Genomic DNA, 27,608 nt, shown 5'->3' on the forward strand with positions numbered 1-27,608 from the left:
ATGTAAATATTTATGACGAGTGATACTGTCAATCTGCTTGAATTTGTACGAAATGCATGCTCCGTATGCTATTGCCATAAAAATATGACAATTCTGGACAATCAGTAGTCTTAGAAAATTTGTCAAGGATAGATATAATTGTCATTTGTTTTGTGATGATTCATCATGATGAGGAGAAATATTGATGATGGATTCTCTCTCTACGGGTTTTTTATAAACTTAGGATTAATTTATACTTATTTATAATATTCGTAGGCAAAACCAAGAATTCACAGCTAAAAAATAATCAATTCGGTTAATAAATAATCTACTGGATAATCTTTTCATCTTTTTTGCCTGACTTTTCGATAATTGTAACAAAAAAGGAGAATTATAAATGTCTGCTTAGTCAGCACTTCCATGTTGCTTGACATTGTTTCAAAAAAGAAATCTGTTAAGAATCGTAACACAAAAATCAAAATCACCTTGATGTGGAACGTTTAGCATCCCATTTGTTTTATAGAAGAATAATTTATTACTATTTATTTGAGTGCTAAGAGGCATAATTGAACTCGTTTGTTTTACAAGAAAATAATTAGCCATTATTATATCATTAGTCACTTTTTCAAAGATGAAAAGAAACATGATTTAATGATGATAGTCAAATCTTAACAATCGCGATAAAAAACGAATGTATTTATCATTAGACCTGTTGACTTATATAATACTCTTATTGCATAATTCCATAATTCTTTCTGATAAAATCAGATGATTAATGAATAAGAAGATTATGTACAGAATCGAGTTCTCTTGTTAAAAAATATGGAGTGCTAAAAATATGCTCAAATTAACAGTCAAACTTATACAATAGATACTGTGATGTAAAATAATATCAAGAAAAATAAGAAAATATGATATGCGCATAATAAATTGCACGCGCATCTACATTGTATATATACAGATATGTTTTTTTTTCTAAGTATCGCTTTATGTTAATATATGAAAATAAAAAATATATTCTGTCTATCCATATCGCGTTGAAGGTCACATTTATCTTCCTTAGACAACTTATCCAGTCTCATAGCACTGTTTCTCACGACATGTATGTCTATGTTCAAAAATTGATCGGTAAAGAATAGTCTGGTCATGATAATATCATAGATATTATCGCTTCTTATATGCCAATCAATCTGTTGTGTGTGAATGAAGGCTCTTATATTAATATATTCTAAGGCATTATATATATATATATATATAGATTTACGTAAGTTTAATATTTCCATAAAGTTTTTCGAAACAAAAATATGTTACATATTTAAAATTCATATATGTTAAAAGTTAGATAATAAAATATTAGCATAAAAATTTTGAAAAATAAAGAACTAATTAAGTAGATGTAAGTTATAAATTTTATAAAGATATGACAGAAGAAAGTGGAAGAAAATCTTCCCTGCACAGCAAGGAGACATAAAATATTAATTTTAAACATATAAGCCGTGAGCAAATTAATTAAGAAAGGCAATTAAAAACTCAGTTATTGAGGCACAGAACACGTGCAATTTATTGAAATTAAATATCTAGGTATTTGATCGGTGTCCTACAACCACGCTTGATTCTTAATCGCCTTTCTTACTTTATCAGAGGTCACGTTTCAAATGTCTAATGTCGAGTTTTCTTCTTAAGATATTCTATGTCAAAATCGTATATTTTGACAATTCATATATTAAAAAAAGACCTTTGAAGAATAAAGGTAGTATCACTTTCAATTTTGCGTCCAAAAATATTAAGTGTGAATTGTCTTGATTATTCTTTGTACACATATGTGTACACATATGATATGTTATACTTACATATATTAAATTAAAAATTTTTTAAAGCAATTTATTCAAATATATGTATAATATTCTCAAGGATATGTAATGCATAAGACATGCGCGTTTTTATTATTGCTACTATACCTAAAAAATTTTTTTGTATATCTTTAAAATTATTGTTTCGAAAAACGTTTTATGTAAAATTTACTCACAATCAGTATATATTTTTTACATTTTAAAAAGATTGCTATTGCACGGATTTGTAAAATGTATTTTAGAACGTAAAAAGAGTTAGATATATAATTATTTTAATAAATTCTTTAATAGAAACGAAGTGCGAATAGAAACGATGTGCAAAAAAGTATTTAAAATGCAAATATCTATAACGTCATTGAGTAAACGCAAGCAGTAGATAATATGAATTTTTAACCACTACACATCAGGTAAGATACATGGAAAAAAAATTTGCTAGCAAATTTTATGCTATTATAAAAAAACATGTTAGTTATTATATGGATAGAAAAAGATTTGTTACGGATGCTCTCTAATTTTATTTATTGCAAATTATTTTGTTAAATGTGCAAATTATATCGCTATTATAACAAATTTATTTGTATTTTGCCATCAAAATTTGTATTGGCAGCGATAACTTTGCTGCATTTAAAATACATTTGTTGGAAATAAATTATTTTGTTGTAGTAACAAATTAATGTGTCTTTACGAACAAATGTAGGTACTCAGCAAAATTCATCTATTTTAAGCAAAATAGATTTTGATATACTGAATAATTTGCAAAATTAGTTATAGTAGCAGTTTTGTTACATTTAATATGCAATAGCAACTACTACGATAGCAAAATTCTTTTTTTTTCATATATATTAGATATATAGATCTACTGAAAGTATATTTATAAAAAGTTCGATAGTTGGTTGAGTATTTTTACCTTCAGCTTAAAAATCTGAACAAATTATATGTTACAACAAAATTGCAAAATAAAAAAGCTGTTATTATAAAATGTGTTAATTTATTTTTTATATGTGAAATATACATTATCTTTTAAGTAAGAACATTTTAATATACAGTTTTTTAAGGCTCATTTATTTGGCGTCTTTTACATTTTAGATAATTTTTTAGTAACTGTTAATCACAGCATTATAATTGACTTGGCTTTTATTTGTATTTTATTATAAGATAATGTGCTTTGCATTACATGTAGAATGGGATAAAAGCAATATTGCATATAACAAAAAAGGATTTATAAAAAAAATTTATTTATGTTTTTTATACATCGCTCGAACATTCTGTAGATTCTATAAATATGCATATATACGTATATACATTATATTTAAATAAAGCCATTCTGTTGACAATTATACTATTCTGCGAATATATGAGCACCTCTGACTTTTCGTCGTGATATCGTGTAGAATACAAAGATCCATTATTTCTTTGTTGATTGTATTGTGTTATTCATCTACACGATTTTATAACTGTCATAAATTGTCAAACAAGGGAAATTTGCTACATTCTCAATCACTTGAATTCACGATTTATTCGGGATATGTCACGCTTTTGCCAAGTATGCTTGGTACAATTACGTTTCTTATATCGCAATCGCAATCAAATCTCATAATTATTTATTAATAAATAGCTCAAAGCATGTACAAAATGCGTGGGGTAGAATGTCACCTTCTTTTCTCTCTATTTCATAAAAATTCTTTAAATATAAAATCTTTTCATTAACAAAATATTAATGTCATAAGTTTAAAATATTTTAATTTTAAATATAATTTTAAAATTTTTTAATTTTAAGCAAAGTTAGCTATACTATAATATAATTCTAACATGCAAATTTCGAAAAATATATCAGAATTATTATCATTTAATCAATGTCGCGCAATAATTAATTTCCAAAGCCTTCCAACATCTTATATTCCTCTCGCTAGTCTACTTTAAGTTCTTCTTTACTCAAATTCACATGAATATATCAATTTATATTCAAATTTAAATAAAACTAATGTGGTTTATTCTGAGAACATCGTTATTATTGTGATGCAAATGAATTAATAATAAATATATTTATACAAAAGAAATCAAAAAACATTTTCTCTATGATCATGTTTAATAAAATAGCAATGGAGCCCTCGCGAATGCTAGAGAATAAATTACTACTTAGTTAAAGAATAAGGATTACACTATTGTTAATCTTATATATACACAATACTTAACAATGTAATGTGTTTCTTTCGAGCATAAATTAGATCACTGTCCAGTGCTGAGTTTATATTAGAGAAAAAAACTACAGCATGTTATGAAGCATGTGTAATTCTTTCTCATCGTATAATACTTTATGCAGTATCCCTGTATTTATTCTTATTATACAAGGATCTTATACAATGGATACACTGATTCTTGTAGTTTCAACTGTGTCAAATTATGTTTTTACGCTAAAAGTAGGGAAGAAATTACTACAATCTTGGTACAGAATAACAACCAACATCAAAATTAGAAATTCGACTTCTTTTTCTCTCCTTTATTTTTCGGTAACCGCCAAAAACGCTCGCGTGAACGCTTATTTCTTATTTGAGTCTATTAAAATTAAATATCTGTCTAATGGACGCGTAAATATAATCGTACAAGTTTCGTAATGCTAATCATATAACGGTGTATGTACACCGTGCACTTGGTTCCCTCGAGTTTTTTTTCAACATCATGAATACGTATCATGTTGTGATTTATATTATTCATAACTCATTATATCACATAAGTTTTCGCATTTTATTTACAATAACAGTGCCTTCATCTACGTACTCTCCTTAACTTCTTTTCTTGCACAATTGCTTTACAGAGCATTAAACCAACTAAAAATTTCAGTATTCGATGGCAATATTAATCCAATATAATATCAGCCTTTGAGTCGTTTAGTGGTTTTAACTATCATATGAATCACTTAACGAAAATAAAGCTTATGTTCTCAATCTATAAAAAATATAAATTACTCAATTAGACTTATTCTACTCACATATCGCAACATTTCAGTCTAAATTGTTGCTTTTAATAAAATAATCTTTCTTGTAACTTCTTAATTGCTTTCGTTAATTTCTCGTTAACGCTTTTTTTACTTTTGTTACGCAATTCGGCTCAATGCTCTGTTTTTCTTTAGTTTAGATATCACATTACTCCCCAAAACTTACAGATGTTATGTAAAATAACAATGTAAAGAATGAATCGCATGTATCTCAAAATGCACAAAAATTTCTTTAAAAAATGTTTATAATAGTATGGGAAAATTCTACTGCTCCGAGAACAATTGCTATCAATGATAGCATTCGTAATATTCACATAAAATGTATTTTACGTAAAAAAACATTATAATTATTAATTTAACAAATATTTGATATGGTCAAAGCAATGTCTTTTTTCTCCTCACCCATATTGTTAAAATGGGTTTTATTAAAGATAAATATAATGTAAATAATATCTGCAGCTTTGTGATACAACTTAAAACCTAAGCTGTATAAAACATTTCTTTTATAATTTAATTCAGCATTTTTGACTTGTTTTTCATCTCGCTTACCGCTAAGGAACTTTACCGCAATTGAACATTGCTCTTCACCATAATATAATTGTTGTAAAAATATTAGCATCTTGCTTCGACATTCAGACTAGATCATGAAAAATTGATCTGTTTTTCACTGCTATTTATGTGTAAGAATTGCGAAAAGCATGAAATCGTATGTATAATCATATCGCCGAATAGTCGAACAATATACTGCGCTTGTTAATTACGAACGAAGAAAGCTGGAGTCCAGCTGCTGGACTTGCACGTTACGTAGATGCAGCAGGGTCGGATTTAACAGTATGCTGTGTACAGGCACATAAGAGTGCCATTAAAAAATTATTTATACATAGTACTATATTTACTTACAAAATAATCTCCATATATATCAAATAGTTATTAAGTAATGTAATAGATAATATAGCATAACAGAACAAAATTAAATAAAAATAAATAAGTAAATTTTAAATAGTTGACTTATATATGATGTAACAGAAATCAGAATTTAGAATATAATAAAATTTTGAAGTTAAAATTTAGAATATAAAAGAGTTAACATTATATTAAAAACAACTCAATCTAACCTAATTTAACAATTTTGTGAAAATTTGATAGATTGCGCATAGTGTCATAAATTTGTGCGCATAGTGTCTATTGGTAAATCCGACTCTGGCACACTTGATTTTTAGATAAAATAGAATGTGAAATAGAAATGAAAGAATGAGACAGTCTTACAAAGCCAAACAGAGTAAATTTTACAAACAAAAATAAATAGTAATATAAAAATATATATGACCAATAAATGAAACACAATAATTACATGACGAGATTCAAAGTAAATTTGTGAAATACTACGTCTGGCAAAATATTTACATTTGCCATATTGAGTCCCGAAAAGCGTTAAAATACAGACAAAAACGATGTCAGTAGAATTCAATTATGTATTGAATCTCTCTTTAGAGATAGCTGTAAATGAAAATTTTATATGAAATGTGCAAGAGTAATGTGGACAATAGCGTGGATATCAGGTACTTATTTTCGGAATTCGATATTGTGCTTAGTGTCGAAGCTTTAAAGTCACGGCATGGATATAGCTGAGATGTTTATTGCTTTCATAAGAGTCATAGACGAGTATACTTTAAAGCTTCTCAACGGCGGTCCTGTACTGGGCATTTGAATGCAGCATATCATCAACATACTCCGAACAACATTTCTTAACCTCTCTGTATTGCTAATATTTATCTGGTAACATAAAAAAAATTGTAATATTTGTGCATAGCGGGCAGTCTCATAAGATACTTTTATCGCATTCATGATCGAAAAGACTGCTCGATATGTTTGCGCAGTTATGTTTCCACTTTTCTTTTCTTTACATTGCCTTTTCTGGCTTTCCTCAGGCCATAGAAATCGTAACATTAATACCTAGGTTTCCATTGTCAGCGAATAACTGCGCAATGGAGGTGTCAAATACAAGGCAGTCAGAATTTAAAATTGCAGACGATACACCCTCGTGAATAGAACGCGGCATCGCTTGCCACGTGAGACGTCTTCTATGACCATTCAGTTCTAGTCTATTAAACGGAATAGTTTAATTAAAATCTTTCAAATAAATACCCATAAATTGTAATTATGCCCAATTACCTGTAAGCAAAATTCTCTGCTTGCTTCCTGGAACCGATCAATTGTACAATCGCAAAAAACTGTTGATGTCCGTCATATTTCTCTTGTTTCTCGAGTACTAACATAAAGTGGTGACCGAAACAAGATTGCATCATTACCCAATCCACAGCTCCCGGGAGATTAATATCAGTTGCCAAAAAAACAATGTCTTCTCCTGTAAGGACACAAGAGGCATATGTATAAAAAGTTATAGCAAAGATACAATAAATTGAAAAAAAGTCAGTACCTTGTAAGGTCGTAATGCTCTTATGACTCATAATAAGATGAGGCATCACTTGTTCCAGCGATCCTTGCCACTTACAGGATGCACCTGGGCAAGGACAACTGTATGAACGGAACTCGCATGTATCCTCGTGGTCTGCTTTCTCGGTATGCACCAATGAAACTGTACAGCCACTGGTGGAATACTTGCAGGGAAACATGACGTTGCTTGCCACTTTTTCCATAGCCAAATTACGGATGTTACCTGTCTTGTCAAATTATTTATTAAGTACATTTTATCTTAATAATTTCAATAATCGTAAGAAAACAAATTTAACATTGCATACCCAGTGGGCCCCTGCACGTAGGGCAGCAGGAAAGTTTTGGTCGACAATTTGTGCAAACAAGATGTCCACTTTGACATTGCAAGATTGGTGGAAGCACATAATCAAAACAAACTGGGCACTCAAAGAAGCTCGCCAAGTCCGTGGAGCTGCTCAATGCGGATACAGTTGATGCAGTGGTACTTGCAACGCCTCTTCCCCGTTTGCCGGTACTGATGCTTAGTTGGGACATTTTGTCTTTCAAGTTATGTACCAAAGATTGATATTTTGACTACTCCGATAATAGTCTCTTTTCTCTTCTTGCACTGTGATCTCAACGATTATGATACATTTTTATCATAATCAGCTGATTCATTTCTGCAAAATCACAATATTTATGAATAACATTGCATTGTATTACACAAAAAAGTGTCTAGATCAAATTAACCTGACTCAGCATGTACTTAAAGATTAATTCTATTATGTTCAATAAATTTTTTTATTAACCAGTTGAGTGTCATCAATTAAGTAATTGATATTATTAATAAAATTCATACCAAAATATGTATCCAATAATTATAGTAAAGTAAGTGATACAATAAAAATGTATAAACTATCATCCGCGTGATGACATTTCGATTATTATTAAAATTTTAATTACAATTCATGCAATTTCGAGAAAGATATTTTCATAAACTTTATCATAATCTAAATATGTCTTAAATGTTCTTCACTATTTTCCATTACTATTGTTATTACTTTAAATTAAAATTTTCAATTACCACATTATGCAGCTTCAGCGATAATTAATCTACCTCATTCAATAAATATTACATAAGCTTCAGAATAACCTAAATATTCGGCGACTCGTCACGTTTTAATTACATACATTTAATACTGTATGCACACAACAATACATATACATAATTCCCAAGCGATCGCTATAGCGACGATACTTCTCGACCATTATGCAACACGAAATCGCTCGATTGTAACACGCGTTATTTACTCGACGCATCGTGGAAATCTACCAATTCATTACGATACGATCCCGTGGGCGATTCCGAATCCGTTATCACTCCGGCGAAAAGCCACACGCGCCAACAATCGCAGCCGGTACCCTGCTGCACTATATAGTACTCTGTGCTCTGTTACGACAAATATATATCCGACAATGTCTTAACCGCCGTTAATGCATTAACGGTAGAAAATATATTCCATTTTTACATAATAATTTATAAACTCTGAAAGAAATTTTGATAATAATTAACTTTGTTTTTTAATTGCACATTAGCACATTTTTTCCTTACAAAATTTGATAAACGAAAATTAGAGATAAGCGAACATTAGGATAGCTTATTTTTATCTTACCTGAGATAATTAGGTTTATTTTCTTATCTGATACGAAAACTTCAAATTAAGAACGTTAACTACATTTTAATTAAGGACTAATTAATCGGCACAGTCATTCAAAACCGATAGAACTTCAATCCCTGATACTATATATGATCAGAAAAAATCTTACGTGAATTGTTTTTTTTCTCTGTCACAGAGGCACACAACACGAAACGTTCACGCGTATATGCGGCATCAAAAAATCAAAGAACTCAACAAACATATATCCTTTACTATCAAGAATTTTGCCGATTTCTCCTCTTATTCCTCCGCGTGGATGTCTATTCCGTTTAAGGCACTTTGGAGGCACTTACCGAGGCGCACCGAGGACAGGATTAGACAAAGGTGTATATCGGCAAGATCGTCGCGGTCGCCGCCGAGGCAGATGAGACGTGCATGTACACCTAAATTATCTTTTATTGGTTTAACTGAGTTATTTTGTATAATATGGCCAAGGTATTTTACTGAGTCTGAGGCAAATGTGCATTTAGTAAATTTTAACCTGAATCCTTCCTTCTTTATTGCTTCCAATAGTTGTGTTAAATGGTCTATGTGTTTCGAAAAGGATTTTGAGAATAGTAAAATATCATCTATGTAGTTTACGGCGAAATCCGTGAGGTTGTATTTTCGTAGTATATTACCAAGTATTCTTTGGAAGATCGCCGGTGATGTTTTTAGTCCGTAGGGTAGACAGGTCCATTAAAAATGTCCATTTTGAGTTACAAATCCAGTCTTGTTTCTATCTTCAATCCGTAGGGGAATTGACCAAAACGCGGAGTTTATATCCAATGTTGTAAAGAATTCGCAATTTCTTATCTTTATTACCAGGTCTTCAATTCGTGGAAAAGGTTGGGCTTGAGATATTACTATTTTATTCAAGTCTCTGAAATCTATGCATAGTCTGCATTTTTTGTTTTTCTCTTTCTTGAAAGCTAATGTTACTGGTGCCGCAAATGGACTATAAGATTCTTCTATAAGTTTTTTTTCCAATAGTTTTCATATTTGCCCTTCAATTTTTTTTTATCTTGTTCAGTGCATCTGTAAGGCCTTTTACTGCAGTATTTGTCAATCAATAGGTTTATTCGTGCTTCATATTTTTTCACTGAACCGACATCATATTTGTCTTTTGCAAATACTGCTTTTTATACCTTTCGATCATTTCATTTATATCACTTTTTTGTTTAAGCGTCAGGTGATTTATTTTTATTTCGAAATCTTCTTCTTTTACTTGTTCATTAAAATTTATTAGAGATTTTTTTTTTTCGTTATTATTATTGTATAAATTTGTAGAAATTTCTTCTACTTTAATTTTATTTTGTTGATTTGGGCTATTTTTCTGAGTTATTCTTAGATTTTCATTTTGAATCAATTTAAAATCTCGAATCATGTCTAACCCAATTAGAAAATCATATTTGAAATTTTCCTTGTCAATGATATATACATCGACTTCTTTTTCTATTTCATAGATTTCAATTTTTAAAGTTGTCAAACCACTTGTTTTCTTAACACCATTAATTGTTATTAAATCTGCATTGTTGGAATGGTTTTTCCCTTCTTTTAATTTCAATATTTTGGAATTAATCAAAGAGACATTCGAGCCTGAATCATAAATTCCGAATATCTCTAATTTATCGTTTAGTTTTAGTTTGACTTTTATTAATGGTATTACTGCTCGTTTTTTGTTTCCTTTTCGTTTAATTCAGTTTCGATTACTGAGTTGTTGACATGTTTTATAGAGTTTTTCTTTTCTTGATTATTTTCTTCAGATCTGAACTAGCATAAGTGTTCGGGGTGGTACCGTATATTGATAAAAACATAAAACTCTTTGCTTTTTCTTAAATAAATCTTTGCAAAATGCAATTAATACAAAGCAAAATATATCTGTTTTGAATTAGTCTAATTAATTTGTTTTCTTTGTTTGTGAACTATTACGATTGTCGTTTATCATTTGCAATAAAAGACGCACGAAGTATCTTATAACGATAATAACAGTTATTGCGCAAAGTAGAAGAAATACGGCGATATCTATGAGATATATTTGCCACCAGTACAAATCCATCGCCGGTGATCGCAAAGCATCACTGCCGTATTTAACGATGTATTCGATCCAATAATTAGCGGTATCAATAGCGCTCATCGGTCGATCAAGAAACTTTCGAGACAGATTTCGAGCAGTTTCACTGAAACACACAAAAAAATTACAATTACAATAGAACTAACAAATTTAAAGATCGAGTTATATTATTAAAAATGACAGAATGATAAGAATATGCACAAATATTAACAATTAAACATGCAATACGTATCACGATGTAAAATAATATGAAATAAAAATAACAAATTACGGAATGCACATAATAAATCACGCATTTACATCACATGTATAGACATGCTCTTTTTCAGATATCGCCTTATATTAATATATGAAAATAAAATTCTGTCCACCTACATATATATAGGATTCCAAAGGATCGCATTTAAAGCCTCATCCATGTCTTTTTCGGTCATCGTATGCAAGTCCAGTTTTATGGCAATGTTTTTTCCAACGAACATATCAATATTTATAAACTGATCACCAAAAAGTGGTATACCGATCATGGGCACACCGCATACTAATGCTTCTTGCATGCTCATTAATCCGCTATGAGTGATGAAGCCTTTTATATTAGGATGTTCTACGACATTAAACTTGTATTAGTGTAAAGAAAAAACAATTTACATATTTAAAATTTATATATGACAAACTTCACAATAAGAAAATATTAAGAAAAATATTTATATAAAGTTTATAGGGGTTTATAAAGTTTATAAAGTTTATAGGTAAATATATATAGGTAAATATATATAGGGGTTTATAGGTAAATATATATAGGTAAATATACTAGGTGTTGGAATTAATTCGTAGCGTTTTACAAAAGATGGCATTAGCCAACTATTTATAGTCACACATACAAAAGTAAATATTCCCTAGGAAGCTACTGGTATAGCGCATCTTTACCAGTATATGACGTTTCGTTATTGTGTCCATAGCATTTGTCGTGCAGTGTCAAACATGTCGAAGTTCGTACCTGAAAAATCGTTTTTGCGGGGAGTGTTACTTCATTATTTCAATATGAAGAAAAGTGCCGCGGAAAGTCATCGCATTTTAGTGGATGTTTACGGTGAACATGCCCTGGCTGAGCAAACTTGCAGAAAGTGGTTTGCGCGGTTCAAAAATGGAAATTTTGACTTGGAAGACAAGGAACGTCCCGGTCAGCCGAAAAAGTTCGAAGATGAAGATTTGGTGACGTTGCTCGATGAAGACCCGGGCCAAACACTTCTGGAGTTATCCTCATCGCTTGGAGTCGACTTTTCGACGGTCAGTAAACGCCTTAAAGCCATAGGAATGGTACAAAAACAAGGAACGTGGGTCCCACATGAGTTAAAGCCAAGGGACGTCGAACGGCGTTTAGTCACCTGTGAGCTGCTGCTTCAACGGCAGGTAAGGAAAGGATTTTTGCATCGAATAGTCACTGGCGACGAAAAGTGGGTACTCTACGACAATCCCAAACGCAGAAAATCGTGGGGCTTTCCCGGTCATGCATCGATATCATCTCCCAAGCAGAATATTCATGGGAAGAAAATCATGTTGTGCATATGGTGGGATCAGCTGGGCGTTATCTATTATGAGTTGCTCCAACCGGGTGAAACCATCACTGGGGACCTCTACAGACGACAATTGATGCGTTTAAATCGAGCATTACAGGAAAAGCGGCCGCAATATAAAGATCGACATGACAAAGTAATTTTGCTCCATGACAATGCGAGACCTCATGTTTCGAAAGTCGTGAAAACTTATTTGGAAACGCTAAAATGGGAAGTTTTGCCTCACCCGCCATATTCCCCGGATATTGCTCCATCTGATTTTCATTTGTTCCGATCCATGGCGCATGGCTTATCAGAGCAGCACTTTGACAACTACGAAATGACTAAAAATTGGATCGATTCATTCATCGAATCTAAAGACGAAGAATTTTTCCGACGTGGTATCCGTGCTTTGCCAGAAAGATGGCAAAAAGTAGTGGATAACGATGGACAATACTTTGAATGACGCCACTGTAATGATACTTGCATAATAAACCACGAAATTTTGCAAAAAAACGCTACGAATTAATTCCAACACCTAGTATATAGGGGTTTATAAGGTTTAAAGGTAAATATATAATATTTACCTTTTTAATTTCTACTAATGCGTTAAAAAAAAAAGTTTACGTCTCTTTATAAGTAGATAGAAATAATAACGTACTTAACACTTTAATCTGCGGCATCCAAGGAGACGTGTAAATATTTTTAGGCAATCCGGGTGGTAATTTATCTGGACGTGGAACTTTCATCAAAACCCGTACAGGTGCTATTTTACTTAAAGAGGAGTAAAGTATATCCAGAAACTTGAGTGGAAATGTTTCAATCATCACCATCGAGCCAAAAGTTAAGTAAATAAAGCCGTCTCTACTTTCGTTCATCCACTTCTCCAAAGCCTGCAGATAAAACATTGGCACAAAGCAAGTATTATATTATGTTATATACATTTACACATGTTTTTACTTTATGCTCTGTTTTCCATAGATAATAAAACAGTAGAATTAATATTACTTGCATGAGGCGTCCATAAATAATCCGTTTTATATTTTTATGTATAAAAGAAATCTTATCATTAAACTTATTCTTGCAATGTCATAAAATAAGAGTAAAGTTATCTTTATGATGAGGCAACATAGCATTAGGTAAAATTCATGTTTATAAAATAAGCTATAATTTCTAAAGCAGTTTTAAAAACTCAAGTGAGGTAAGAGGAAGTGATAAAATTTTATACTGCAAAATTGGGTTATAGATTATTCCAACCGGATACCAAAGATTTGTTAACTCTACTTTTTTTTATGTTTGCAACACTAATAATATGCCAGTGTTGATACCAGTATTAATTTCTGATGTAATTCATGAAGATGTGCAAGTCATAGAACACAAGATAATTTACGTACGTAAAACATGCAGAACGTATGCTGCTGACTCATTTCAGTCGAATTATTTTTCGCAGAATAGAGTTATTAGCATTACAAGAGATCAAACTGACGACTATCATGTATGTATGATCATAATGATCGTAATTCGTAAGCATATCAAAAGGCGAAAATAATTTCAAAAAACGTACAGGTGGTAATGTTATGTCGTTGTCCACGACATGCAACCCTCCTACGTCTACCACAGCAGGTGTCGTTGGCTGGATTATATTTACAGCGATGTGAGAGTTGACGAGGATCAATGCTACTTTCCTTTCTAGCTCCCGCACACTCGGTATGTTCGGTCCAAAGTGCTCTTTAAGAATTTCGTCCTGCCTGCTTGTGAGATAATTGAAGAGCAGATTGTTATAAGCCGTGTTCACGGTGTTATATAAACGTTCCCAAAAATTCATGGAGCCGGTAAGCTCGGTTATACAATTGTTCGGAACGAAAGCTACGTTGTGAGGTTGAGCGATTATTTTGTGCAGCCATGGATATAATAGCATCGTTGAACTGACCCCGATCACAGGAATATTTAATAAATGGGGAATGACGGCGAAACATTGAGCACCATGAACCTAATAGAGTATGATCACATGAGCATTTTACACCTTACTGTTAGACTGTCTTGAAAAAATTTTTAAAGTTGATAATTGTTAAGTTTCATATTTATTATAATTCCAAAATAATGTTTACTAATTAAAACAGTCAATTATTGGCCCATTCAGTACATTTTTCCATTTACAAGAAATAAAAAACTTTAAAATTTCTTTTTTTAAAGAAACTTTACAATTCTACATATTAACATGATTTAAAACAGAACTTAATAAAAAAGCAGTAAATAAGCTTTTTGTATCAATTTTCAATCAATACCTAATTTATACTTTGTCCTAATACCTGTTAAATTAACAATTGGAAGTAGGATTATTTTAATAGATCTAATAAAAATTAAAATTTAAGTGATATTGTAATAAGTATAAATAAGTATATGTTAGATGTTGTATATGCTGAATGTATATCGGAATAGTTTAAATTGCTGACATATTTATAGTTTAAAATTTAACATTAGATGTCGAGATCCAAGTTATTTGAACTGCTCAATCGTTCAAAATTTTTTAATAGTATACAAACATGTTCTGCTCATTGCTGTATCTTCATGACAAAATAACTATGTTGAACAAATCAAACTCATTTTACATATTCACGTATCAAATTTTTAATATATTACATTGTAACATGTCTTTTCCACACTCATATCATGAGTATCCTAAACTATTTCACCATTATAAAACAAAGAATATATGCAGTTTACGTTATCATTATAAATCATAATCTTATCAATAATCTTATCAATAAAGCAAAATAAATTGTTTAAAAATATAAACGAGCAAGCATATTCTTAAACAAATAATTTGAAATATTGATTTATAATATTTGAAATATTATTTTATCGAGAACTTTTAATTACTTTATACAGGATGCGGCGAAAAACGCGGTACATATTAGGTAATTTATTGTTAAAAAGTAAGTCGAAATTGTGGAAATTTTTTTTCGCAGAAAGTTTAAAAATTACAACTCTGAAATTACAACTCTGAAATCTCTTGAATATATTTGTAAATGTTTGTTAGATAATATAAATAAATACTGTTTTCCTGAACATGTATATACTTGTATTTGTTAAATAAATATTGTTTGTGCCATTTTCAATAAGAAATTATTCTGTATCTTATTTTTTATACAATATTTTAAATTCTTATGTTAAAATTATATCATGTTCTCCGTCGTATCTTGCAAAAAATTCTGATTCAATGATATTTTTGTTGGAGGTTTTAACTATCAGTTGTTTTCGCTTTATTGATTTGAAAATTTTAATACACATTAAATTATGTTGATGATTTATGATGACATTACATCATACAGTAATTTACATATATATGTTATCTAATAATTTTTATTGTAATTTTTTTTACTGTGTTTCACTGTATTTCATTAAATTTAATCAGATATTAGAAAATATTATTAGAAATCTTTTATTAGAAATTAGTCATTAGAAAACTTTTTCTAGCTTGCATTAAACAAAATAAAAAAATAAGATTGAAACATCTATCATTGCACTTATAGCTATTGGAATAAAATTACACACTCTGCTGCAGTTCTAGACTTTATTAATCGTTTAATCTAGTTAACCTAATTAACCGTTTAAGTCTCGAAAAAGATCACGAAATAAAATAACAAAAATAATAAAATTGTTGCAAACTCGACACAATTGCAACAGGATAACACGATTATCAAGATTTGATTAGCTATCATTAAATTGATATCACCATATCGATAGAGTAAGGATAATTTTTTTTCAATGGGAAATTATTAATCACGTTGACTTGATAACCCCTTTCTGATCAAACCTTTTAGCAGCTAAATTAATGCTTTTTGTCATTTTTATAGAAGATAATAAATTACATAAAAGTAACTAATTATTTGTATAAAAGAATTGTAAATTGTAAAAGAGCGCAATTGCGCGCTCTTTTTTAAACAGATATATCAATTTAAAACTTTTGTATTAAGAATATTTCTTGTTTTGCACTTGTAAACGGAAAAATTTTGTTCTATAAATATGCAATTTTTATAATATTGAGATATATTTTTCTACCCATTGATTTAATAATTTATTTTTTCATTTACATACCTCCATCAATACTGCGTCATATGGTGGATCTTTCGGTGGGTTGCGCACTAGCTCTTGTATTTTCGGAAGCGCCAAATATTTGCAAAGATCATTACCAGTCATTCCCGCAAGAATAAATACTGGACTTATCCCAAACAATGTTTTTGTCAGAAATTCGTATGTCAGACTGTTCGTTAGCGTTACAGGTGGTGTAAACGACACGATATCGGTATAGTTTGGATAAGGCTTTTTCAATGGGAAATTACTAACCACATCGATTTGATGACCCTTTTTGATCAGACCCTTTATCAGCTGTTCAAACATCAGGAAATGACTGTAGCTGTTAAGAGGGAATAATGCGAGGAAACGATATCCATGGCAAATCGATGAGCACAATAGCCAAGGAAATATCAATAGTAGTATCCGCATTTTTTTAATACTGTTTTATACTGTTGTATAATTTCGATTTGATGCCCCTAAGAAATAAACGGGACAAACTTCTCAATTCAAAGTTATTTGAATTTTATTATATTATTCACTGTTTATTTTCAAACCTTTAGATGTTAGATTGGATAGATAGCATTGCCTTTTACAGAATGTAAAAATCAAATAGCAAGCACTGAAACTGAAGTACACGATGATGCCAAGAATACATCAGTTACGATACGTTGTCGAACACGTTATGAGACTATCTTAGATACGATGTATCATATTTTTGCTTGCAAAATAGTGGGGATGCACTGCACTAACTACTGACTGAATGTAAATATGTATGACGAGTGATACTGTCAATCTGCTTGAATTTGTACGAAATGCATGCTCCGTATGCTATTGCCATAAAATATGACAATTCTGGACAATCAGTAGTCTTAGAAAATTTGTCAAGGATAGATATAATTGTCATTTGTTTTGTGATGATTCATCATGATGAGGAGAAATATTGATGATGGATTCTTTCTCTACGGGTTTTTTATAAACTTAGGATTAATTTATACTTATTTATAATATTCGTAGGCAAAACCAAGAATTCACAGCTAAAAAATAATCAATTCGGTTAATAAGTAATCTACTGGATAATCTTTTCATTTTTTTTACCTGACTTTTCGATAATTGTAACAAAAAAGGAGAATTATAAATGTCTGCTTAGTCAGCACTTCCATGTTGCTTGACATTGTTTCAAAAAAAAAATTTGTTAAAAATCGTAACACAAAAATCAAAATCACCTTGATGTGGAACGTTTAGCATCTCATTTGTTTTATAGAAGAATAATTTATTACTATTTATTTGAGTGCTAAGAGGCATAATTGAACTCGTTTGTTTTACAAGAAAATAATTAACCATTATTATATCATTAGTCACTTTTTCAAAGATGAAAAGAAACATGTTTTAATGATGATAGTCAAATCTTAACAATCGCGATAAAAAACGAATGTATTTATCATTAGACCTGTTGACTTATATAATACTCTTATTGCATAATTCCATAATTCTTTCTGATAAAATCAGATAATTAATGAATAAAAAGATTATGTACAGAATCGTGTTCTCTTGTTAAAAAGTATAGAGTGCTAAAAATATGCTCAAATTAACAGTCATACTTATACAATAGATACTGTGATGTAAAATAATATCAAGAAAAATAAGAAAATATGATATGCGCATAATAAATTGCACGCGCATCTACATTGTATATATACAGATATGTTTTTTTTTCTAAGTATCGCTTTATGTTAATATATGAAAATAAAAAATATATTCTGTCTATCCATATCGCGTTGAAGGTCACATTTATCTTCCTTAGACAACTTATCCAGTCTCATAGCACTGTTTCTCACGACATGTATGTCTATGTTCAAAAATTGATCGGTAAAGAATAGTCTGGTCATGATAATATCATAGATATTATCGCTTCTTATATGCCAATCAATCTGTTGTGTGTGAATGAAGGCTCTTATATTAATATATTCTAAGGCATTATATATATATATATATAGATTTACGTAAGTTTAATATTTCCATAAAGTTTTTCGAAACAAAAATATGTTACATATTTAAAATTCATATATGTTAAAAGTTAGATAATAAAATATTAGCATAAAAATTTTGAAAAATAAAGAACTAATTAAGTAGATGTAAGTTATAAATTTTATAAAGATATGACAGAAGAAAGTGGAAGAAAATCTTCCCTGCACAGCAAGGAGACATAAAATATTAATTTTAAACATATAAGCCGTGAGCAAATTAATTAAGAAAGGCAATTAAAAACTCAGTTATTGAGGCACAGAACACGTGCAATTTATTGAAATTAAATATCTAGGTATTTGATCGGTGTCCTACAACCACGCTTGATTCTTAATCGCCTTTCTTACTTTATCAGAGGTCACGTTTCAAATGTCTAATGTCGAGTTTTCTTCTTAAGATATTCTATGTCAAAATCGTATATTTTGACAATTCATATATTAAAAAAAGACCTTTGAAGAATAAAGGTAGTATCACTTTCAATTTTGCGTCCAAAAATATTAAGTGTGAATTGTCTTGATTATTCTTTGTACACATATGTGTACACATATGATATGTTATACTTACATATATTAAATTAAAAATTTTTTAAAGCAATTTATTCAAATATATGTATAATATTCTCAAGGATATGTAATGCATAAGACATGCGCGTTTTTATTATTGCTACTATACCTAAAAAATTTTTTTGTATATCTTTAAAATTATTGTTTCGAAAAACGTTTTATGTAAAATTTACTCACAATCAGTATATATTTTTTACATTTTAAAAAGATTGCTATTGCACGGATTTGTAAAATGTATTTTAGAACGTAAAAAGAGTTAGATATATAATTATTTTAATAAATTCTTTAATAGAAACGAAGTGCGAATAGAAACGATGTGCAAAAAAGTATTTAAAATGCAAATATCTATAACGTCATTGAGTAAACGCAAGCAGTAGATAATATGAATTTTTAACCACTACACATCAGGTAAGATACATGGAAAAAAAATTTGCTAGCAAATTTTATGCTATTATAAAAAAACATGTTAGTTATTATATGGATAGAAAAAGATTTGTTACGGATGCTCTCTAATTTTATTTATTGCAAATTATTTTGTTAAATGTGCAAATTATATCGCTATTATAACAAATTTATTTGTATTTTGCCATCAAAATTTGTATTGGCAGCGATAACTTTGCTGCATTTAAAATACATTTGTTGGAAATAAATTATTTTGTTGTAGTAACAAATTAATGTGTCTTTACGAACAAATGTAGGTACTCAGCAAAATTCATCTATTTTAAGCAAAATAGATTTTGATATACTGAATAATTTGCAAAATTAGTTATAGTAGCAGTTTTGTTACATTTAATATGCAATAGCAACTACTACGATAGCAAAATTCTTTTTTTTTCATATATATTAGATATATAGATCTACTGAAAGTATATTTATAAAAAGTTCGATAGTTGGTTGAGTATTTTTACCTTCAGCTTAAAAATCTGAACAAATTATATGTTACAACAAAATTGCAAAATAAAAAAGCTGTTATTATAAAATGTGTTAATTTATTTTTTATATGTGAAATATACATTATCTTTTAAGTAAGAACATTTTAATATACAGTTTTTTAAGGCTCATTTATTTGGCGTCTTTTACATTTTAGATAATTTTTTAGTAACTGTTAATCACAGCATTATAATTGACTTGGCTTTTATTTGTATTTTATTATAAGATAATGTGCTTTGCATTACATGTAGAATGGGATAAAAGCAATATTGCATATAACAAAAAAGGATTTATAAAAAAAATTTATTTATGTTTTTTATACATCGCTCGAACATTCTGTAGATTCTATAAATATGCATATATACGTATATACATTATATTTAAATAAAGCCATTCTGTTGACAATTATACTATTCTGCGAATATATGAGCACCTCTGACTTTTCGTCGTGATATCGTGTAGAATACAAAGATCCATTATTTCTTTGTTGATTGTATTGTGTTATTCATCTACACGATTTTATAACTGTCATAAATTGTCAAACAAGGGAAATTTGCTACATTCTCAATCACTTGAATTCACGATTTATTCGGGATATGTCACGCTTTTGCCAAGTATGCTTGGTACAATTACGTTTCTTATATCGCAATCGCAATCAAATCTCATAATTATTTATTAATAAATAGCTCAAAGCATGTACAAAATGCGTGGGGTAGAATGTCACCTTCTTTTCTCTCTATTTCATAAAAATTCTTTAAATATAAAATCTTTTCATTAACAAAATATTAATGTCATAAGTTTAAAATATTTTAATTTTAAATATAATTTTAAAATTTTTTAATTTTAAGCAAAGTTAGCTATACTATAATATAATTCTAACATGCAAATTTCGAAAAATATATCAGAATTATTATCATTTAATCAATGTCGCGCAATAATTAATTTCCAAAGCCTTCCAACATCTTATATTCCTCTCGCTAGTCTACTTTAAGTTCTTCTTTACTCAAATTCACATGAATATATCAATTTATATTCAAATTTAAATAAAACTAATGTGGTTTATTCTGAAAACATCGTTATTATTGTGATACAAATGAATTAATAATAAATATATTTATACAAAAGAAATCAAAAAACGTTTTCTCTATGATCATGTTTAATAAAATAGCAATGGAGCCTTCGCGAATGCTAGAGAATAAATTACTACTTAGTTAAAGAATAAGGATTACACTATTGTTAATCTTATATATACACAATACTTAACAATGTAATGTGTTTCTTTCGAGCATAAATTAGATCACTGTCCAGTGCTGAGTTTATATTAGAGAAAAAAACTACAGCATGTTATGAAGCATGTGTAATTCTTTCTCATCGTATAATACTTTATGCAGTATCCCTGTATTTATTCTTATTATACAAGGATCTTATACAATGGATACACTGGTTCTTGTAGTTTCAACTGTGTCAAATTATGTTTTTACGCTAAAAGTAGGGAAGAAATTACTACAATCTTGGTACAGAATAACAACCAACATCAAAATTAGAAATTCGACTTCTTTTTCTCTCCTTTATTTTTCGGTAACCGCCAAAAACGCTCGCGTGAACGCTTATTTCTTATTTGAGTCTATTAAAATTAAATATCTGTCTAATGGACGCGTAAATATAATCGTACAAGTTTCATAATGCTAATCATATAACGGTGTATGTACACCGTGCACTTGGTTCCCTCGAGTTTTTTTTCAACATCGTGAATACGTATCATGTTGTGATTTATATTATTCATAACTCATTATATCACATAAGTTTTCGCATTTTATTTACAATAACAGTGCCTTCATCTACGTACTCTCCTTAACTTCTTTTCTTGCACAATTGCTTTACAGAGCATTAAACCAACTAAAAATTTCAGTGTTCGATGGCAATATTAATCCAATATTATAGCAGCCTTTGAGTCGTTTAGTCGTTTTAACTATCATATGAATCACTTAACGAAAATAAAGCTTATGTTCTCAATCTATAAAAAATATAAATTACTCAATTAGACTTATTCTACTCACATATCGCAACATTTCAGTCTAAATTGTTGCTTTTAATAAAATAATCTTTCTTGTAACTTCTTAATTGCTTTCGTTAATTTCTCGTTAACGCTTTTTTTACTTTTGTTACGCAATTCGGCTCAATGCTCTGTTTTTCTTTAGTTTAGATATCTCATTACTCCCCAAAACTTACAGATGTTATGTAACATAACAATGTAAAGAATGAATCGCATGTATCTCAAAAAGCACAAAAATTTCTTTAAAAAATGTTTATAATAGTATGGGAAAATTCTACTGCTCCGAGAACAATTGCTATCAATGATAGCATTCGTAATATTCACATAAAATGTATTTTACGTAAAAAAACATCAAGATTATTAATTTAACAAATATTTGATATGGTCAAAGCAATGTCTTTTTTCTCCTCACCCATATTGTTAAAATGGGTTTTATTAAAGACAAATATAATGTAAATAATATCTGCAGTTTTGCGATACAACTTAAAACCTAAGCTGTATAAAACATTTCTTTTATAATTTAATTCAGCACTTTTGACTTGTTTTTCATCTCGCTTACAGGAACTTTGCCGCAATTGAACATTGCTCTTCACCATAATATAATTGTTGTAAAAATATTAGCATCTTGCTTCGACATTCAGACTAGATCATGAAAAATTGATCTGCCTTTCACTGCTATTTATGTGTAAGAATTGCGAAAAGCATGAAATCGTATGTGTAATCATATCGCCGAATAGTCGAACAATATACTGCGCTTGTTAATTACGAATGAAGAAAGCTGGAGTCCAGCTGCTGGACTTGCACGTTACGTAGATGCAGCAGGGTCGGATTTAACAGTATGCTGTGTACAGGCACATAAGAGTGCCATTAAAAAATTATTTATACATAGTATTATATTTACTTACAAAATAATCTCCATATATATCAAATAGTTATTAAGTAATGTAATAGATAATATAGCATAACAGAACAAAATTAAATAAAAATAAATAAGTAAATTTTAAATAGTTGACTTATATGTGATGTAACAGAAATCAGAATTTAGAATATAATAAAATTTGGAAGTTAAAATTTAGAATATAAAAGAGTTAACATTATATTAAAAACAACTCAATCTAACCTAACCTAACAATTTTGTGAAAATTTGATAGATTGCGCATAGTGTCATAAATTTGTGCGCATAGTGTCTATTGGTAAATCCGACTCTGACACACTCGATTTTTAGATAAAATAGAATGTGAAATAGAAATGAAAGAATGAGACAGTCTTACAAAGCCAAACAGAGTAAATTTTACAAACAAAAATAAATAGTAATATAAAAATATATATGACCAATAAATGAAACACAATAATTACATGACGAGATTCAAAGTAAATTTGTGAAATACTACGTCTGGCAAAATATTTACATTCGCCATATTGAGTCCCGAAAAGCGTTAAAATACAGACAAAAACGATGTCAGTAGAATTCAATTATGTATTGAATCTCTCTTTAGAGATAGCTGTAAATGAAAATTTTATATGAAATGTGCAAGAGTAATGTGGACAATAGCGTGGATATCAGGTACTTATTTTCGGAATTCGATATTGTGCTTAGTGTCGAAGCTTTAAAGTCACGGCATGGATATAGCTGAGATGTTTATTGCTTTCATAAGAGTCATAGACGAGTATACTTTAAAGCTTCTCAACGGCGGTCCTGTACTGGGCATTTGAATGCAGCATATCATCAACATACTCCGAACAACATTTCTTAACCTCTCTGTATTGCTAATATTTATCTGGTAACATAAAAAAATTGTAATATTTGTGCATAGCAAGCAGTCTCATAAGATACTTTTATCGCATCCATGATCGAAAAGACTGCTCGATATGTTTGCGCAGTTATGTTTCCACTTTTCTTTTCTTTACATTGCCTTTTCTGGCTTTCCTCAGGCCATAGAAATCGTAACATTAATACCTAGGTTTCCATTGTCAGCGAATAACTGCGCAATGGAGGTGTCAAATACAAGGCAGTCAGAATTTAAAATTGCAGACGATACACCCTCGTGAATAGAACGCGGCATCGCTTCCCACGTGAGACGTCTTCTATGACCATTCAGTTCTAGTCTATTAAACGGAATAGTTTAATTAAAATCTTCCAAATAAATACCCATAATTTGTAATTATGCCCAATTACCTGTAAGCAAAATTCTCTGCTTGCTTCCTGGAACCGATCAATTGTACAATCGCAAAAAACTGTTGATGTCCGTCATATTTCTCTTGTTTCTCGAGTACTAACATAAAGTGGTGACCGAAACAAGATTGCATCATTACCCAATCCACAGCTCCCGGGAGATTAATATCAGTTGCCAAAAAAACAATGTCTTCTCCTGTAAGGACACAAGAGGCATATGTATAAAAAGTTATAGCAAAGATACAATAAATTGACAAAAAGTCAGTACCTTGTAAGGTCGTAATGCTCTTATGACTCATAATAAGATGAGGCATCACTTGTTCCAGCGATCCTTGCCACTTACAGGATGCACCTGGGCAAGGACAACTGTATGGACGGAACTCGCATGTATCCTCGTGGTCTGCTTTCTCGGTATGCACCAGTGAAACTGTACAGCCACTGGTGGAATACTTGCAGGGAAACATGACGTTGCTTGCCACTTTTTCCATAGCCAAATTACGGATGTTACCTGTCTTGTCAAATTATTTATTAAGTACATCTCATCTTAATAATTTCAATAATCGTAAGAAAACAAATTTAACATTGCATACCCAGTGGGCCCCTGCACGTAGGGCAGCAGGAAAGTTTTGGTCGACAATTTGTGCAAACAAGATGTCCACTTTGACATTGCAAGATTGGTGGAAGCACATAATCAAAACAAACTGGGCACTCAAAGAGGCTCGCCAAGTCCGTGGAGCTGCTCAATGCGGATACAGTTGACGCAGAGGTACTCGCAACGCCTCTTCCCCGTTTGCCGGTACTGATGCTTAGTTGGGACATTTTGTCTTTCAAGTTATGTACCAAAGATTGATACTTTGACTACTCCGATAATAGTCTCTTTTCTCTTCTTGCACTGTGATCTCAACGATTATGATACATTTTTATCATAATCAGCTGATTCATTTCTGCAAAATCACAATATTTATGAATAACATTGCATTGTATTACACAAAAAAGTGTCTAGATCAAATTAACCTGACTCAGCATGTACTTAAAGATTAATTCTATTATGTTCAATAAATTTTTTTATTAACCAGTTGAGTGTCATCAATTAAGTAATTGATATTATTAATAAAATTCATACCAAAATATGTATCCAATAATTATAGTAAAGTAAGTGATACAATAAAAATGTATAAACTATCATCCGCGTGATGACATTTCGATTATTATTAAAATTTTAATTACAATTCATGCAATTTCGAGAAAGATATTTTCATAAACTTTATCATAATCTAAATATGTCTTAAATGTTCTTCACTATTTTCCATTACTATTGTTATTACTTCAAATTAAAATTTTCAATTACCACATTATGCAGCTTCAGCGATAATTAATCTTCCTCATTCAATAAATATCACATAAGCTTCAGAATAACCTAAATATTCGGCGACTCGTCACGTTTTAATTACATACATTTAATACTGTATGCACACAACAATACATATACATAATTCCCAAGCGATCGCTATAGCGACGATACTTCTCGACCATTATGCAACACGAAATCGCTCGATTGTAACACGCGTTATTTACTCGACGCATCGTGGAAATCTACCAATTCATTACGATACGATCCCGTGGGCGATTCCGAATCCGTTATCACTCCGGCGAAAAGCCACACGCGCCAACAATCGCAGCCGGTACCCTGCTGCACTATATAGTACTCTGTGCTCTGTTACGACAAATATATATCCGACAATGTCTTAACCGCCGTTAATGCATTAACGGTAGAAAATATATTCCATTTTTACATAATAATTTATAAACTCTGAAAGAAATTTTGGTAATAATTAACTTTGTTTTTTAATTGCACATTAGCACATTTTTTTCCTTACAAAATTTGATAAACGAAAATTAGAGATAAGCGAACATTAGGATAGCTTATTTTTATCTTACCTGAGATAATTAGGTTTATTTTCTTATCTGATACGAAAACTTCAAACTAAGAACGTTAACTACATTTTAATTAAGGACTAATTAATCGGCACAGTCATTCAAAACCGATAGAACTTCAATCCCTGATACTATATATGATCAGAAAAAATCTTACGTGAATTGTTTTTTTTCTCTGTCACAGAGGCACACAACACGAAACGTTCACGCGTATGCGGCATCAAAAAATCAAAGAACTCAACAAACATATATCCTTTCCTATCGAGACTTTTGCCGCTTTCTCCTCTCATTCCTCCGCGTGGATGTCTATTCCGTTTAAGGCACTTTGGAGGCACTTACCGAGGCGCACCGAGGACAGGATTAGACAAAGGTGTATATCGGCAAGATCGTCGCGGTCGCCGCCGAGGCAGATGAGACGTGCATGTACACGGTTGTTGTCTCCCGTACTATCGGGAATCCATCAAACAGTTGGGAGAAGGCACTTCTTGTGGGAAACGATGGCAATAGCAATGACACTGATGATGATGATTTCGACGACGACGATTTCGACAACGACGACGACGACGACGACGATAGTGACGATGACGATGAACGTGTAGTCGCGGGTGACTCGACGCGGCGGTCAAGATCCGTGAATGTTGTTGCACGAGAGCTCGTCGACGTAGCGTGACGACGCATCGATGTGACCGGGGTGTTGCAATGATTGCCCACGGGAGAGTGTTTTCCACAGATCGGCGGGGAAGGAGGAGGGGCTACATCACGAATCCCCACGGTCGTCGAAGCAGCGTGACCGATCGCAACGGCACTCGACGTGCCGATTTTGGGTGAGGCATAGTATAGCGCACGCACTCGGAACACGGCTCTCGTTCCTGCTCACGCGCTTTCTCCGTCGATCTCGTTTTCAGCTCGGGTCTTTCGGTGCAAAACAAAGCGAGAAATCGCTCGACGACTTGCAGCTGTAGCCAATTGACACAACTGCATACAACGCTACCGAGTCACTGGTCACGACCACCCGTATAACTAGCGGGGTGTCCAGGGATATCCAAACTGCTGTGAGAGCATCGAGACACACCGTGAATAGAGCGCTATCTATCGAAAAACAAAATAATTAATATTTGCTGTGATCTACTTCTTGATACGCTACTTGTTATTAAATGTCTAGTAGCAAATTGGATGCAAATGCATATTAGATTTATACAAAAAGTTTATTGTACGCTAAATATTTGTTGTACCTATCAAATAAAATTGTAAACTTGAAAAATATTGAAAGTGATTCAAAA

General features: G+C 30.9%; 3 protein-coding genes across 7 annotated transcripts; all 3 read right to left on the reverse strand.

Annotated features, from left to right (window-relative positions):
- Window positions 1-3,047: 3,047 nt before the first annotated feature.
- LOC105673934 (E3 ubiquitin-protein ligase SIAH1-like) lies at window positions 3,048-10,777 on the reverse strand. 2 transcript variants are annotated; one of them, XM_012370335.2, is made up of 6 exons: window positions 8,928-8,972; window positions 8,339-8,800; window positions 7,581-7,934; window positions 7,259-7,498; window positions 6,994-7,186; window positions 3,048-6,923 (listed from the first exon to the last, which is right to left on the reverse strand). In XM_012370335.2, exons 3-6 carry the CDS (start codon window positions 7,807-7,809, stop codon window positions 6,746-6,748), a joined length of 840 nt encoding a protein of 279 aa, XP_012225758.2. In that variant the 5' UTR covers window positions 7,810-7,934; window positions 8,339-8,800; window positions 8,928-8,972; the 3' UTR covers window positions 3,048-6,745. The 2 variants fall into 2 exon arrangements, with proteins under 2 accessions (XP_012225758.2, XP_067210654.1); XM_067354553.1 differs by lacking the exons at window positions 8,339-8,800; window positions 8,928-8,972 and adding an exon at window positions 9,266-10,777.
- On the reverse strand, window positions 9,351-17,438 carry LOC136999780 (UDP-glycosyltransferase UGT5-like). 3 transcript variants are annotated; one of them, XM_067354538.1, is made up of 6 exons: window positions 17,207-17,437; window positions 16,674-17,128; window positions 14,140-14,565; window positions 13,237-13,468; window positions 11,401-11,626; window positions 9,351-11,131 (listed from the first exon to the last, which is right to left on the reverse strand). In XM_067354538.1, the coding sequence occupies exons 2-6, from the start codon at window positions 17,079-17,081 to the stop codon at window positions 10,852-10,854; spliced, it is 1,572 nt and encodes a 523-aa protein (XP_067210639.1). In that variant the 5' UTR covers window positions 17,082-17,128; window positions 17,207-17,437; the 3' UTR covers window positions 9,351-10,851. The 3 variants fall into 3 exon arrangements, with proteins under 3 accessions (XP_067210639.1, XP_067210640.1, XP_067210638.1); XM_067354539.1 differs by lacking the exon at window positions 17,207-17,437 and having other exon boundaries at window positions 16,674-16,792; window positions 16,923-17,062; XM_067354537.1 differs by having other exon boundaries at window positions 16,674-17,438.
- A 3,018-nt stretch (window positions 17,439-20,456) lies between these two features.
- Window positions 20,457-27,525, reverse strand: LOC105672916 (E3 ubiquitin-protein ligase SIAH1-like). Of its 2 annotated transcripts, XM_067354551.1 has the most exons (6): window positions 26,332-27,525; window positions 25,742-26,203; window positions 24,984-25,337; window positions 24,662-24,901; window positions 24,397-24,589; window positions 20,457-24,326 (listed from the first exon to the last, which is right to left on the reverse strand). In XM_067354551.1, the coding sequence occupies exons 3-6, from the start codon at window positions 25,210-25,212 to the stop codon at window positions 24,149-24,151; spliced, it is 840 nt and encodes a 279-aa protein (XP_067210652.1). In that variant the 5' UTR covers window positions 25,213-25,337; window positions 25,742-26,203; window positions 26,332-27,525; the 3' UTR covers window positions 20,457-24,148. The 2 variants fall into 2 exon arrangements, with proteins under 2 accessions (XP_067210652.1, XP_067210653.1); XM_067354552.1 differs by lacking the exon at window positions 25,742-26,203 and having other exon boundaries at window positions 26,668-27,525.
- Window positions 27,526-27,608: the final 83 nt, after the last annotated feature.

The sequence above is a fragment of the Linepithema humile genome, chromosome 4, assembly GCF_040581485.1.
Source record: "Linepithema humile isolate Giens D197 chromosome 4, Lhum_UNIL_v1.0, whole genome shotgun sequence".
NCBI lineage: Eukaryota > Metazoa > Arthropoda > Insecta > Hymenoptera > Formicidae > Linepithema > Linepithema humile.